The sequence below is a fragment of the Chamaea fasciata genome, unplaced genomic scaffold (genome assembly GCF_029207755.1).
Source record: "Chamaea fasciata isolate MVZ Bird 193981 ecotype frontalis unplaced genomic scaffold, bChaFas1.0.hap1 SCAF_2, whole genome shotgun sequence".
Lineage (NCBI taxonomy): Eukaryota > Metazoa > Chordata > Aves > Passeriformes > Sylviidae > Chamaea > Chamaea fasciata.
Genome location: NW_027094087.1, coordinates 84,874,981 through 84,891,229, shown reverse-complemented (window position 1 = coordinate 84,891,229; position 16,249 = coordinate 84,874,981). Strand labels below are relative to the sequence as shown.

The 16,249-nt window shown below is 42.5% G+C and overlaps 2 protein-coding genes across 5 annotated transcripts in view; one reads left to right on the top strand and one right to left on the bottom strand.

Moving 5' to 3' along the window:
• INPP4A (inositol polyphosphate-4-phosphatase type I A) overlaps positions 1-2,950 on the top strand; it is a 113,491-nt gene extending 110,541 nt beyond the window's left edge. For all 4 annotated transcript variants that reach the window (XM_066176562.1, XM_066176559.1, XM_066176561.1 and 1 more), the window contains one exon: positions 4-2,950. In XM_066176562.1, the coding sequence (XP_066032659.1) occupies positions 4-136 (133 nt within the window). In that variant the 3' untranslated portion in view covers positions 137-2,950. The remainder of the gene's footprint in view (positions 1-3) is intronic.
• An 11,980-nt stretch (positions 2,951-14,930) lies between these two features.
• The window catches only part of TMEM131 (transmembrane protein 131), a 93,695-nt gene continuing 92,376 nt past the window's right edge, over positions 14,931-16,249 (bottom strand). The window contains 2 exon segments of the mRNA XM_066176549.1: positions 14,931-15,669; positions 15,671-15,943. Of these exon segments, the coding sequence (XP_066032646.1) occupies positions 15,613-15,669; positions 15,671-15,943 (330 nt within the window). The 3' untranslated portion in view covers positions 14,931-15,612.

Here is a 16,249-nt window from a genome sequence, read left to right as displayed (position 1 = left end):
CAGTGAGGGTTGTCGCCGAGAAAATACAATGAAGAATGTTGGATGTCGCAAGTATGCATTTAATTCCCTGCAACTGAAGGCTTTCCCAAAGTATTACAGGCCTCCAGAAGGAACTTATGGAAAAGTTGAAACATAAGCATACTATGTCCTTTAATTGCTGTTCCATTAAAACATGTGGATACACTCTAGATTAACACATGATTTTGTCATCCCGAAGAGATAAATAACCTTTTTGTACGTTTCGCTAGGTCATACAGAGCATGTTACCGAATTGGAATCTATAGTAACAATTATTCTGACACCTTAGCTTGAGAATAGTGTGATGACTCTCTGCCCGTTTCAATAGCCTTCAGTGTATGTAAGATGAGCAGATATTGTGCTATTTAATAATTACCTATATGCAAATAGCTAGGTACCTCCTGGATGGGCAAAGACTCTAGGAACGGTATTTAGGCAGCTGTTTCCATAAACATCTTTTTATACTGAGTTGATTTGAGATTGAGCTTTTCCTAAATTTTTTAAAACTGAGAGTAAAACTCAAAAGTTGTAAATAAAAGGGATCCTAGACAGTTTAGTAACTCTAGAACGCATTGTTACAATCAATGAAACGGGGTTTAATTTTAAAAAATCAGCACAATAAGAGCCAGGAGAAGGAATTGTTTTACTGTATATAGGATGCCATCTTCATGTATGAAATCATCCATATATAAAAGGCCAGACATGTGAGGTCTGGTTTGTAATTCTGTTCAAATAAAACAAATTCCTTTGGCAGGTAAGGCCTTGGGCACACAACCAATTTTAAAAAGTATTTCAGAAACATCGTGATGCTTAACTATTAATGCCAGCAAACAGTTCCCCATGCCCTTCCCCACTCTAAGGCAAGTGCAACAAGCAAATCGCTCATGTTGCACGTGACATGTTCAGTATATTCCATGGTGTTGTACATTAATTAACACATTTTTACCCATGGTTTTTTAATATCACTTCTGGATTGTAAGCATTAGAATCTCGGGGCGTTACATTATTTTGGTCAGCATACAATTTTTCTGTATCTATTTTGTATGTCATTACAAAAGTGCCCAATGCACCCCCTTGCTCCAAAATCAAAATTGGTTTCTGTTTACCTTTGCATTTCACCTGTTGAGAATCCTGGTGGGGGGAAGTGTGGCCGGTGTCAGGGTATTTCTGAGGAGGGTAGCAATGCCCTGTGTTGATAGAGAGGAACTGCTCAGTGCTACTGCTTGTGCCTGAGAACCACAGGTGGGTTCTAGCTTATGACAAAGGTGGTCACTTGGGTAGCATTTAATAAAAAATGTTCAACAGATCTCCTCTGAAATAATCTCCCAAAGAATGCCTTCAAAGCTAATGGCTAAATGCTAAGATAGCATTTTAAAAAGCAGCTAGATGTTAATTTCCAAATTTTAACAGGATCCAGTAATCTCTAGCTAGCTTCATTCAGCACACTGTCCTTTTCTTCTTGATTTCTAAGGATCTAAGTTTCAGAATAGAAAAAAATCTATTCTTGTGGGAGTAGCAACAGCCAGGTAAGTATATGGCTGTTTTCTGATTTCTTTCTCCCTCTCACTGATGTTTGTCTGTGCTGTCACTGCTCTATCAATCAGCCATGTTCATTCTGCTCCCATGTAGGTTTGGGGGTTACAGGCCCAGCAGTTTTTGCATTTTGCTTTTTGCAGTTTAACACTGAGCAGCATGTCACAAAGCCAGGTCAGAGAGTTCTGCTGAACTAGGCTGTTACCATTATTTCAGACTCTCTAGAATAACAAAACATGGAATTCTGTGCAAAAGCAGTGTATTGTAGTACCTACCCCAGGTCTGAACAAATCATCTACAGTAGAACAGTCCCTTGGAAATGTTATTAATCCTGTTTGCCAATTAATAAATGTTGATTTTGTTTTATTTTTTTTTTTTTTTTTTTGCTAATAAGTAAACAAATATATGATGAAACATTTTTCAATGAGATCTATTTAGACCATTAGTTCTGCTCAACCTCCAGGCCCTGGCCCATTATTAAATGCTACTTTATTTTTGTATTAACTATGCTCTTTATATCCCTTAGTTTTTATGAGTTGATAATTTTATTTTGTATATTTCAGACATGGTAATTTTAAGTCCTGTATTGTTACACTAAAAATCTTCCAATGTTCAGCTTCAGAAGGAAATAACAAATGTCTCTTGTAACAATTAGCAGCGCCGCTCTCTTAGATGGTGGCCAACAATCATTAGACCTGCTGTAGAGCTTAGCAATCCTTTATTTATTTTGTATAGCTGTGTAATCTGAAAAAGTTGCTGAATTTTGCCTGCTCGTGGTGGAACTGCAGCCCCGGGTGGGGCGTGGTTGTGCCCGGGGTGCGGAGCTGCGAGCGCGGTGTCCCCGAGGCGCGCCCTGGACACGGCACTGCCGGGACGGGCTCGGGCTCCTCCCGAGGGCAGCACCCACAGCACGGCCTCGAGCGGCTCCTCCAGGAAAACTGTGACACGTGGAATCTACACGGCACCCTCACAAGGGGGAAGGGAGCTTTTCTGTTGCACAGGAGAGGCGAATCTGAGGATTACTGTAAAATGAAGTTCTGTCTAATGTTCCTTTTTTTGAGTACATTTTTTAAATTATAAAACATACAAAGGTAAAAGAAGAAAACTGTTGCCAAGTATGTTCTGTGTATGTTCTGTGAAAGTACCTACAGCACAGTTGCCTTTTTTTCATTTATACGTGTAAAATTATTGTATAATACGACACGGTTTTGTCCCGACACGACTGTATTTGCCAAGCTTTGTGCATTGAAATATTTTTATTTATTTGGTTTTGGGCAGTATTAATATATCATAAACATATGGCTACTGTTTTATATATTCTAGTTCATCCAGTCCATGTATGCTGTAAATGTGCTAGTCTTTAGGATGAAAACCAATAAAGAACTGACAAGAATAACAACGGTGGCTTGCTTTCAATGTGTTTGTGGTAAGTGAAAATAAACACTTTCAGGCTCCTTTACTTGATAGGCTTTTGTCTCTTGAAGAGCATATAAAGCCAAGTTGTGTAGGGAGACATTTTACACAGATGTGCGAGTTAGGAAGTAGTTACTTCTAACCCCTGCAAAAGAACAGCTGCTGCCAATTTTCTGTAGTTAAGTGAGGCACCAGCTTGTCCCACATGCTACACATTGTGCTGCAGCAGTTAAATAAGCGATATGAGGTATTTTTCTTTCTTAATTTTATCTACTTTCTCCATGAATATTCCGTAAGAACTTCCTGAGCTTTGTTCCCTGTTCTTGCCCTTTCCCTTCCATTAGCAGAATTTTTTCTCTACTGCTGCTTCCCATTGACTCAACTCGTCCCTCCAGCAGCTTTAGCAGTTGGGCTGCTTCTCAACAGAGAGAGGTTGTCCTCGATTGTCGTCTTGATTTCAAATTAAATAAAGTTTATGTAATAGTGTAACAGACAATAATTCAGAGCATTCTGATTTCTGCAAAATGTGAACAATAGAACACAAAAATATAATTCTGTTTCCACTGGGAGTTTTAGAACTGCCAGATAGAATTTTCTTTGCGTGAGAGAGGGCTGAGGAGCATTGGTGGAGGTCAGTGAATTAGTTTTTCTAGTTATATAAAAGGAAAATCAGTAGAAGATAAAAATCGACACTGCTTTCATTCAAAATGCAGAAAGAGAAGATGCTTGACAGATAGGAATTCCTGAACTGCAGATGCAAAATGCATCTGCATATATGTACACATATATATATATAAACACATATACATTCCGATTTCAAAATTTCTAATTGGTTTTTAAAAAGAATCTATCAGTATTGTCACGGTCTGGTCCGGTGGTGAAGGTGCCATGACCTTCCTTGCTAGAAGCGTCTTTAAAAAGACGCCTGGGCCAATGGAGGCACAGGCACTCTCAGGCACAGAGTGATCAGCTCTTTGTGCACCCTTAGGTGCAGACTGATCAGCTCTTTGTGCACCCTTAGGTGCAGAGTGATTTGCTCTTTGTGAGGCTGCCTGAGCAGCAGAGCTGTGTTTGCCACCCGGGTGGCGCAGGAGTTAAACAGCGAGATGGGCTCTTTCCATTCTCCAGAAGAGCTGCTTTATTCCACGAGGTCCAGAGGGGAAAGAGCCAAATGCTCCTGGGGGAGAGGGGTAGGGTATAGGGTAGCCAGAGGTGGGTTTCACAACTTGGCCAATGGGGAAAGGAATTGGGAAAGGGACCAATCAGGGGGAGGATCCAAAAAGAACCAATCAGGAGAGGTAAAAACCAGGAACAAGGGGAATAACCAATGGGGTGTGAAACATTAACGTAGAACTGCAAAGGCTCATGGGTTGGAGCGTTTTTGCTCACCTTGACCCACAAGGAAATCTGTCAAAAAAGGGCCTTCCCAAAGAAGAGTTCCTGCAAACTTAGGCAGCCTGGGGGTTGCACACTCTCCAAGGGAGTTAATCGCCTCCTGTGGATGGTCCAGGGACCACCACACAGTATTATCCTTAGTTTTAAAAGGTGAGGTGTTCAAAAAATGGTTGAAAATCTGACATCTCTAAAAGGCATTCTAAGCTACCAGGAAGTGTTTGAAGCTGGTGCATGTGTCTGTGTAAAGATTGCTCCATTTGGAACCCGCAGTGGCTGTGAGTCTGGGTTCCCTGTGCCCCTGTGGCTGTGTGAAGGGCATTTGTGGGTCTGTGGGCTGTAAATGATCCCATCAGGAGCTGCTGGGAGCAGCAATGGCCACGTGCTTTGCTGTGGAGCAGAACTCCGTCTCTTTCCCATGGCTTTTGCTGCCCTTCAGGCGGGGCTTGAAGTGCTGGTACAGTGCTGTGTATGGACACCAACAGCACTTCTGAAGGGATTACCTGATGCCACAAGTGTGCTTAAAGTCTGAAACGTACTGTGACAAAAGAGAGGAAATACTCATAGATGAAACACAAAAAGTAGCAAACCACTTGTTTAAACCAGAGGAAGAGGCCTCATCAGATGCAACTGTAAGTAATTTTGGTGACCAAGGGTGAGCACTATTTCAGCCTTTCTCAGTTTGTGAATTCCTAAGTATACCTAAGGATTGTATCTTTGAAACTTTGGATCTATATGTTGTTGCTGACTGCATGTGGGTTTGTTTAAAATAGCTCTTCCCAATGAACTACAAGACTTCTAGGCAATGAAGGGGAAAATATAACAGCAACCTCTTTTTCTCACATTAAATGTCAGGCAAATTTTCTCTCTGAATTCATGAAATATTTTGCCTTTCACAATTCAGGATGGATGCAGTTTATCCATTTATTCACAATGGGATTTGAAGAGGGGTAAGCAAGAAATGGGGAAGTAACGAGAGTGACCGACAAGGACACAGGGGTCACCTGGGGCCTTTCATCCTGGACACCAGGAAACTGCCAGGACTGTGGAGTTAACAACACCAAGGTTGGGGGCTCGATCCCTGTATGGGCCATTCCCTTAAGAGTTGGACTCAATGGTCCTGGTGGGTCCTTCTGACTCAGAATACTCTGTGGTCCTGCGTGACAGACACATGGGGGAAGTTTGGGAGCACCAGGACCCAGCCAGGGGTTCCTACTCACCCTCTTCCACCTGCAGTCACCTGTATATTCCCACCTACACTAGGTGTCCTGGCCAGCCAGAATGGCCCCACAGCAGCGGCCACTGCCTTCCTCTGGGCAGAGAGAGGGGAGGGAGGGAGGGAGGGAGGGAGGGAGGGAGGGAGGGAGGGAGGGAGGGAGGGAGGGAGGGAGGGTGGGAGGGAGGGAGGGAGGGAGGCTGCTGTAGAGGCAAGGCTGGCCTGGTGGTGTGGTGCCCACACAAGTCCCCTCAAACATCACTCCTCATGGCAAGGGCTGCTTGGCAGCACAGATCAACCCCTCTCCCACTGTGCAGCTTCTCTTGTGGAAATGTGCTGGGAATGTAGTATAATCTGGCAGAATTGAGAATCCTCTTGTAGCGTTTGTTAGATCCTGCACTTAAGTGAAACATCCTGAAAATCATACTCCGTGGGCTGCTTATCTTTTAGTTTTCCTTTGGCTCAGCATATTGGTGGCACCTGCAATTTCCATTTTGAAATGGAGGCAAGTTGATCTTTGGAGTTTCTAAAATAAAAGCAGTAAAATATGTTTACACGAAGGCAAGATATCTTTTAAGTGCTCTTACTATTTGTCTACAAATTGCTTAAATTGTAGCCATGTTTCAAAATGCTGCTGTTATCCTGCAGTACAGATTTGAAAAGTTCTGAAACGCGATATTGAAATAATTCACTTTTTTTTGGGTACTACAAGATGTTGATTGAATTGCCACCATTGTTGATATTGGTATGAAGCAGATGATGGCACTAGAACCAAGCATTGAAATCACTGAGATTACTTGCTGCTCTAGAAATGCTCTGAAAATGTTGATAAAATGTCCTTTGTGTTTTAGGTTTGTAACAAACTTGAGGTGAAGCTGTCTAGGTGTTTGAGAGACATCTGTCAGGTCTGGAATAGCATTCGTTAGCTACCAATAGGATACCATCCTTCTGATGGGTTTTTCTGTATTTTTTCTGACAGCAGAACTCTCTCCTTTGGGGGTATTCCTGCCCCATTTTGTTCCTCTTACTGTGATGTTTCATTTCCATGTTCTTCACGTTGTGTTTTGACCAAATTTCCCATGAGTGTGTCAGGACTTTCTTTCACAGCCCACAAACCAGTATTTTCAATCAGCTTTAGTTTCAAGTTTGGGCGAGTGAGTGTTCGAGTGGGCGTTCCCTTGAAATGCTGTGGCCGTATCCACAACTTCAAGGTTGGTGGGCAAATGGCTGAAGAGGAGTCTCTTTGACTTTTCTCAGTTCCTTGTTAGATCTAGAATTCTCCCATGAAACTTCTAGTTCTTAAAAAAAAAAAAGAACAAGTGAACTTTCTGTGTGGCAAATACGGCTTTACAATACCTCTGTGGGATGAGTCTCTGGAAGGGGATAACTTTGGAATACCTATGTGACATGGCTGATGGCAGGAGCTAGAATAAGGCTTATTAAGAAATATCAGCCAGTGGAGTGCTTCTTTACTGAGGAAATGGGCAATGTGTTTGCTATGTGGATCTGGATTGGTCCTGTGTGGTACCATGGGCTGACTCAGCGCACAAAATCCACCTTTCGTCCTTGGCTGTGTGGCTGGATCTGCAGTGAGTTGCACACTCCAGATTCTGGCTCCACTGCTGCCATCAGCAAAGCTTTGCGAGAACCACTTTGACTAAATCCACAAAGGACACTTGCAAGCTATAGCTTGCCCAACTTGTAGATGTCTTAGTCACCTGATGAGCTTCCTAAGGCTTTCTATATTAGGAATTGCTAATGAGAAACTTGTCAGTGAGATTCTCCTCAGCCTGGGCTTCCTTCTCTCACCCCAGTGCTGGGAATAGAGACGAGGATTTGTAGTTCTGGCTTTGCTGGCACAGCCGCAGCCCTACCACAGCCACATTTGTCACACCTGGTTGAGAAACATGGCTTGTGGACAAAATCCTTGCGAGCTGCCTGTTTCCTGCTCTCCCACGATTTGCAGTCCTCAGGAATCCATACCAGCAGGCACTGTCCTTCCCCTCCAAATCCTTGTTGCAGCTTCACTGCATCAGCTGTTGCACAGGATGCTGGAAACTGGGCCCTTCTTTTTCTGTTCTGTTATCCTCCCGCTTTCCCTCAGTCTTCCTCAGAAAGCAGCTCCAAAAAGCACCAGGTGGCTTTTTCAGTAAGGCAGTGAAATGCTGCTGATTTAGGTTGTGAGAAATCAATGCGAGTTTCACTGAGTGGAGAGATGGGAAAGGGACTTCTTATTTTGCCAGGATGCGTGCCATGGAGCATTTCCAGTGGTTTCTTGGGGTGAATTTATCCTAGGTTGACTACCTGTTTCTCTAAGTTTGGGGTGATGGCAAGAAGCAGCCTCTTTCTATGGCCCAAATGTTCCCTCCTTGAACAGGATTCTTGCAGTGGGGCTTGCATTTCATGAGCAGTGCTGATCTGCTGGTGGAGCTACCCAGGGGCCGGAGAAACTCTCATTTTCAGGGTCCTGCTTGGGCAGGCACAGAAGTGAGAATTACTTAATTAAATGGGCAGTTAATAAGATCCAGCAACCAAATAGATTCAAGGCTTACCAACCTGAATCAGAAACCTCAAAATATCTGTACTTTGAGATAGGAAAACCCAGCCCTATCTCACATCCTGCCTGGACAGTGGCTTCTACCTTATATCTGTGGAAGGGCAGAGTAAAACATAGGACGGAATTTCCACATGCATTTGCACAATTTAATGATTTGCATTTCTGGAAGTGTGTTTGTGAGAAGTGTTAGCTCTGAGTTGATTTATTTAGTGCCATTATGGTGTTTTCCACTGTGTCACATCGTCTCTACTTCCCCTTCTCTGAGTATTCATTTCTGTATTTCTTCTTGGGGTCTCACCATTTGAGTCCTCAGAAGATGAGGATTATGATGTTTATACAAATGGGGGATAGAATACTTGAACTAATTTCGGAGTTGGTCTCTATGGTGGAAGTAGTTAATCAGAAAGATGATGGCTCATAGATATAATGGAACTTTTTTGTTTGTTGGGTCTTTTTCTTATCATTAATTTTATTTTATTGATACATTCCTGTCTACTATAGGCTATAGACGTAGATATCAGCAATATGATCACTGTTCTTGTTTTCATATTATAAACAAGAGCAATAGTTATTTAGAGAATATAAAACTGGTGAGTAGTACTACTGAAAAGGTGGGGAAATAATTTTGTGTGGCGAGCAGGTATAGAAAAAGAGATACTGAACACACCTATGTTGAAGAGGAAAGAAAGAAAAGTTCTTCCTTTTAGATAGTTTAATGGAAGAAATATCAGAATAAATACAGGAAATAAATCGTTTGACTGCATTAGGCTAGTCTGGAATTTTGGGACACTATGCTTGAAGAGAAGTAAAAGCCTGCTGTGACTGGCTTTTGCCCTGGTTCGTGGACTTTCCGTATTGAACTGCAAGAACTTTCCAGTTCCTCTTGCTTTAGGACTCGTGGCACATCACTTTTGAGGAATAGTAGCTGTGTAGCCTGGCAGTGGGGAAAAGGGTGCCAATTTTCCCAATGCTCAACTAATTAAAGCAAAATGATACTACTAAAGCTGAAATTTTTTTCAAGGTGTTAGGAAAAGCCTCAGAGGAAATCCTAAGGCCACTGGCACCGCTGTGGTGTCCAGATTGCTCTTTGCAGCCACAGAGGGGGGCTGTTGATCTAACAGTGGAACTCTCATTCTTCTCTCTGCAAAGGGAGGAAATGGCATTACTCAAATTTATTGAGTATGGGGAAGTGTTTCCCAGTGTGCTGTTTTAATCAGAGTTCCTGAAAGCCTTTTTTCCCCCATGAGTTATTATTGCTGTATAGACCAAATCAGTCTTTTCACAAGGAGGCTCCATTAAATTACAAAGTCAGGACAAATACTGTCCATTTTCTGAAGTTCTCTGGTGCTGAACCTGCTGACTTGAGCAATATTCAGTTTTTATTGTTCTAATAACTGCACCATATGGATTTTTTGCATGCAGCTGATCAATGCAAGGGCACTAAGTCAGCTCACAATGTGCATCATTCTCATTCCACATACCTAGAGCTGTGGGTTCAGCTCACAGCCAGTGCTCAGCTCCCACATTTTTACATCTGAAATTAATTTCTGCATAACCATGAGATATTCTGTGTGCTGAGAGTCATGGATGTTTGCTTTCTGTTTGAGCTGTGATGAGTTTTCCTCTTGGAGCATTTCTTTAAAACGTTGAGTTCAGCTGTTTCAAAGGAAGGACCATCTTTAACAGAAAGAGAACCATAGAACCATTTAGGTTGGAAAAGACCTCGGATCATCAGGTCCAACTGTTGTCCTAACACTGCCAAGTCCATCACTAAACTATGTCCCCAAGTGCAACACGTATTTTAAATACCTCCAAGGATGGTGACTCCATCAGTTCCCTGAGCAACAGGGGAACTGGTGGAGTCACCATCCTTGACATCCTTGACAACTCTTTGTGAAGAAGTTTTTTCTAACAGCCAATCTAAACCTCTTTTTTTTCCACCCTCCCTTCCTCACATACACATGAAATCTGCATTTCTCATTAACTTGCTAAATTCAGCTGAACTATTTTATTCCTTGTGTGCCTCCCTATTATTTCAAAGTATTAATATAATATTTTTTGCCATGGCCTTTGCACAGTTTAACTGAGGAATTAAGATACTATTGTGTTCTTAAGATCTGTTGATTTTACCCCACCCCTCCCTTGAACTGGAGATCCAGTCTTCAGCCACAGAACGGAATTTGGCAGGTGGGAAAATGTGGGCTAGGTTTGGCAGCTAGACCCGCATTGGAAGCTCATAGGAATAAACTTCTGGTTTGGGATAAGACATAAATGAATATTCCTTAACAACTACTGTTGTCCCAAAAGATTTCTAGCACATCAGGAATTCCCCCGTGAGCTGTAAGCGGAGTCACACCCATTTAATGAAGAAGGTTGCGTAGTTTTTAGGGACCTGCTTCGTTCTTTGTTGTCAGACTCCAGTGCTGGCAGGATTTTGCTGGTAATTAAATGACTGATAAGGACAGGCTGGAGCAGGAAGACGGGTGATGGAAAGCCAAAGGGGCTAAAAGTCCTTCCTCCTTTCAGGAAGCCACTGAAGGTGCTTTTCAGTCTCTCCTCCGATTCCAGTTTCTGCATATTTCCCTCTTGACAGGTAGTGGGCCATCCTCACTGGTGTCTCTTGTGTCCTACATTGCCAGAAAGCAGGTTAATGTCCTCTCTCTAGTGAGCAGTGTCTTCCCTGACAGTAACTCCAGAGTGGGCCAGGAATGATACTGGATGAGGCAGAAGCTTCTCCAGGTGCTGCTTTCCTGGTACACTTGTTTCCCAGCAAGATTCTTGTAACTAAGCTGAAACACAAGTGGTTTCATCCTGCCATGGACTCATACTAAAAACGCTCAGGAAACTTTCCAGAATAGCTAATCTGTTTTGGTTCAGGGTTGTCTTTGTGTTGTTTTTTTCTTTTCTTTTGGGAATAGTTTATTAGTCCCTTAACTATAAAATGGTCAGCCTGTATCTATTTAATTATCTCTCCATCCACCCCCACCCCCTTGGTGCTCTTCCCTTTTTTTCTCTTATTGATGCTACACTCCAGATGCTCTGGCTTGTTTAGGGCAAGCAATTGAGCTGTGATTTTTCACAGCTTGCAAGAGTCCCATGTGAAGCTTGTTACTGCAGTGTGAGAACATCCCACTCACTTCCTGCTGCCACTCAAGGACTACTTGAGTGTTATCTGGTAAAAACTTCAGGAGAGTGAGTGTACCTCCTGAAGATCCCACCTTATCCAGTGCTAATGACACTCTGACTCAAACGTTTGCTTCATGACAGGCAAATAGAGTGAACGTTCAGATTTTCAATTTCCAGATACAGGGTCCTTTCTGGAGGACTACTGTTTGAGATCCTAGCTAGACAGAAACACCTCAAAGGGATTTTCTTAGAAAGTGGACATAAAATCTTATGTTGACACTTCCTTCTACCTTCTGCACTTCTCTTGGTACAATGTAATTTGCTGTTTAAGATCAACTGATCCAACTGATATCCTTGGATCTGAGCAGCTAACATGACACCGTTCTGCTCAAAAAGAAACCCAAAAAAGTTTTGTTCATGACTATCCTCATGTTCCATATATATATATATATATATATATATATGTCCCCACATTCAAAAGGTCATGCCCTGCTTGCTGCTGGATTACACAGCATGAAGCAGCACACTAGCAGCAACAAGCATGGTTAGAAGTTGTGTTCAGAGGGCGGCTGAAGAGCGTGCTGATCCAGACATCTTGAAGGCTGCTTTAGTATAGATGTGACTCTAAAGCACCAGCTGAACATTAAGTCCATCAATGAGTGGCATTAGACAAGAATATGTACCGGGCAAAAGACTCAGTTTTGAAGCAGAACCTGTTTAACACAAGGTGACAGAATGCTCTTCCAGCTGCACCAACCATACAGTAGAAGCTGGGTTATTTTCAATCCCTCTTCTAACAAACTGACTCACAGAGAGCTGCACTTGTCATTGTTTCGTAAGGCCAAAACACCAGAGCTCAGAAAACTTGCTCATAATTAAACGTTGGGAAAACAGACAAAGCCCAGTTAAAGCTGTACTTAGTGTTAAAACATCTGGGTGAAATAGAGTCAGTGCAAGACACTTCATACTTTGTGTACTCCTCTTTTTACCTCTCAGTCAGGCACAGCTCATCGTCAGCTGAAGTGCAGAGCACAACTTCTGTATGACTTCACCACTGTGCTCCAGCGTTGGGAATCCACTGTTCACTCACATTCTCATCCTACCTTGCCCTGGAGCTTCCCCCAATTCCCTGTTTCCCTCACAGGCCCAGCCACATCCTGCACTGAGCTGTGGCCAGGGCTGGGCCCAGTGTGTCTGTGAAATAAACACTCACTGTCCCTTGACTGGAACTGCATGTCCTGTTCCGATATGGCCTTACAGTTTAATAAAATATCTAATACCTTTCAACGGCTTTTGGAAATAGAGGTCAGGATAATTAAACTGATTTCACATGTTAGGGTCATACTTCCAACATCAGACTTCCTGATTTTAGTACAAGGCCAGAAATTTTTTAAGTTTTTAGTCTATTTCTCAACATTGGCAGAACAGAACTGCCCTTCAGGAGTACCAAACTAATTGCCAAAATTAACAGTAATTGTTTCTTGTTTCTTTTCCTTGCTGGGAACTTTGCACTCCTGCTCGTTTCCAGATCTGGAATAGTAGAGCTGACTCATGGCAGTTTGGCCCTGATTCTACTTCAAAGAAATGTTTTAAATTATCCAAAGGGCTATGAGCTCCATGGTTTCCAGGACAGCCTGTCTTCTGAGCACTTTAAGATGTTTTTTCCTCTGGTCTTTTTACTCCAGACAGAACTTCCCTTGTGTCTGAGCTTCAGTCTTTTTCACACTGCCTTTGCAAACAGTCACCTTGCTGCCCAGCTTGTGACCTTAACATTTCCCCATGCTCAGCTTGTCCTCCCAGCATGCTGCAGTATTTTCAACCCCATCTAGATTTTTATGCAAAATCTCATACCTTTTTATTTTTACCTCATCATAAGATCATAAGGTCTGTCCTCTCCACAATTCTGTGATGGTGTGTGCTTCTGTCCTCATTACCACCTCACCCTCTGCTTAAGAGATTTTTCAATGCATGTCAAGAATGACTGTAACTGTAGAAGCTGGAGAGCAGGTACCTCAGGAAGAGGCAGCAAGAACTGTCTTGTACATGTACTTACTATACAGAGAGGTTTCTTTAGTAATACCAAACTTTTGCCTAGATTTTATTTCACCCAAATTCTTGTCAATTCCAACGATGGCTTCTCTTTAAGGCAGCTCTTTTTCTTTTTTTAAGCAGGCAAAACAAACTGAAGGTGCTCTCCAAAATTACCCTGGAGAAGCAAGATAGGACACTCAGGGAGTGTTAAGGCTTCGGACATTTCCCTTGGGAGAAAGACATGATTTTTCCCCTTTTAGGAAACTGAAAACTGTGTCAAAGATCTTCATAGTTCACTATGGTTTCACTGGAACTGGTGCTCAAGGGGAAGCTCTTCCAAAACAAGAACTAAGTTTATTTTAATAGGGGCCAACGTTATTTGCATTATCACAAGGGAATGGCTCACACGTTTGGGGGGAACGGGTGGGTCAGGGAAAGGCATCTAAATTACTTGTGTTTTGCCTTGTCTTGTTCAAATGGAAATGTTCTTAAACCTGATTTTTTTTATTCCTACCCTATGAATAAACCACTGCAGACTATTAGCATTTCAGAATTAATTTCTGCTTCTATCCTCCATGGAATCAATTCCAATGTAAACACCTGCTGGGTAAAAGAGGTGGCATATGACCTTAAGCAGCTCCTTTCACCTTGAAGTTTACTGCTAGTTATCTTCCCAAGCTCAATTTGCAGAGAAGCAGGCTGTGGCATGTCAGGAGCTTAACTGCTTCTTCTTAATTTTCATGCAGTAAGAGACTTGTTTGCTCAGTCACTCAGAGAGAAATTGCATACAAATCCAAGTTGAACATTTCATGACCTTGTGTGGCTGGAGAAGTACTCAAATTTTAAGAACAAAGGAGTTCCAGCAGGTTCCTATTCAAGAGAACTGTATCTCTGAGCTTCTCCTGGTGGCACCAGGAAAGCAGCAGCCTGACACCTGAAGAGTTTGTTCACATAAAGTGTGCTGGAAAAGGGCTCCCTTGGTTAAATACATGGGACACTCACATTTTGTGGCATACAAAACCTTTATGCTAGAAGAAATATTACCTGAAATATACAATTCCTACTCTTTTACTGGATGGATTCCGATAAACACCTGCTGCCATAAACTGGTAGCAGTACCACTGAGTCATAAGTAAATTTACAGTGCTAGTGTCTGTTAATGCTTTCTGGCTATGGAAGGGTTCATTTTTACTTGGCTTCAGCTCAGAGGAATAGATGGGAGTCACTGGGGCTTGCCTTACTGTTAATGAAGGGAAACAGGCACCTTACAGGGACAGATAAATCATACCTAAGAATAGCAACATTCTTGTTCAGACCCGTGCAAGAACAGTGTTACAAAGCTATGGGCGTAGCGTAAACAGCAGCATGCCTGATACCTGGAAACTCAAGAATGTAGACGTTTTTCCAGCTTTTTGCTATCCAGTGAATTTTCAAGTGGGTGGCACTGCATAACCCTGAAAACAGTTTCTATTCTCTGCTGCAATACAAACCACGCTGTTGAGAAGCCAGGTTTCATCTGCAGTGAAGTTTCTGGTAACACAGGCTCTCTGTGCAGTAGATTTTGGCCCAAAGGCTGTGCCAAGTGGAGTCATGCAGACACAAGTTCAGAAAATATAAGAGGAACAGAACTATAGCAGACAAATCTTGAAAAAAGCATATTTATTTTAAAGTACAACCCAAAGTTGTATCTGTAAGAAATGCACATGATATCTTGTTTCTTGCACAAGTCTTGGCTGTGTGCATTTCACTTCAACTTAAAAATGCATTCAGGTTTACAAATGTACAAACAGCATAAAGTGTATTACAGTCTCAACAGAATGCTCTTACATTCAGCCACTTTGCTCTTAAGGTTTTGTGTTGGTTTTGTTGGTATTTTTTGTTGATTTTTTCCTTTTTTTACATTCTTACAACCTGTGTTAACAAAGACAACCTTATTTTAAAAAAATACTCTGCATTTTAGCACAAAGTGCCTTTTGATTTTAAATTCGAACTTGGAGGATAACACTGGAAAAAATTTAAAAACCCAAACTTTTCATGAAAGTATTGCATGCCAGGACCATTTTAGAGTTCAAATTGTTTCCTAAATAAAGATGGCAGATGGTAAAATATGAAACCGGTGAAACTGTTCATATTTACAGGCTTTAGCCATAGTTGGGATTTGTGACCACACCCAGACATTTCCAAGCTTATCTGCAATCTCACACTACCATATCGCAGGACAGACTTTAAAAAGGAGCGAGTGATGAAAGCATGACTGATGGGGGAGTGGGGCTGGGAAAGCAATGGCCTGAAAACGACGCTTCAAAAATTTGCATTCAGAATTTTATCATGACCTGGATAAGAGTTCTTTTCTCTTTGCTTTAGTTTTCGTGAGGATAGTGTGAATTTGACCAAGGATCTGAACTTCTTCTTCCAATTGTTGGGCTCCAAATTCTCCAAGGATTGTAGGTCTGTCCCATATCTTCAGCAGGATTGGCAACGGTGGCAGCAGCGGGCGGTGGCGGAGCAGCAGCAGAGTTTTCACTACCCATGAGATCAATGCCTGACAACGCATTTGCTGGAGTGGTGAAGGGAAGGCCACTGTTGAGATTACTTGACCAAATGGAACTGCTGAATGGAGTGGTAGACCACAGGCCACTGGGGTTGCCCAGGATTGACTGCAATAAACACAAAGCAAGGGAAGTGGAAGGTTGGTAAGCCTCAATTTCCACCTTGTTTACAGCCCCCCAAAGAAAAGTATCTGAGCAGCAGCAACAAGAAGCCTGCTCTGGAACCCCTTTCCATCCTCACTGCAACACAGAGCTCTGACCTCCCTTTACAAGAGCTTGCCCAGAGGAACCCACAGCTCCGGGAGCTGCACGGGCTGCAGGGCACAGTCGCGTTACAGCTCCTGAGCTGTTTTCATTTCAGCTGAGATGTCCCTGCACCAGTGCTAATTTAAGCACTATGAGTATTCAACACAC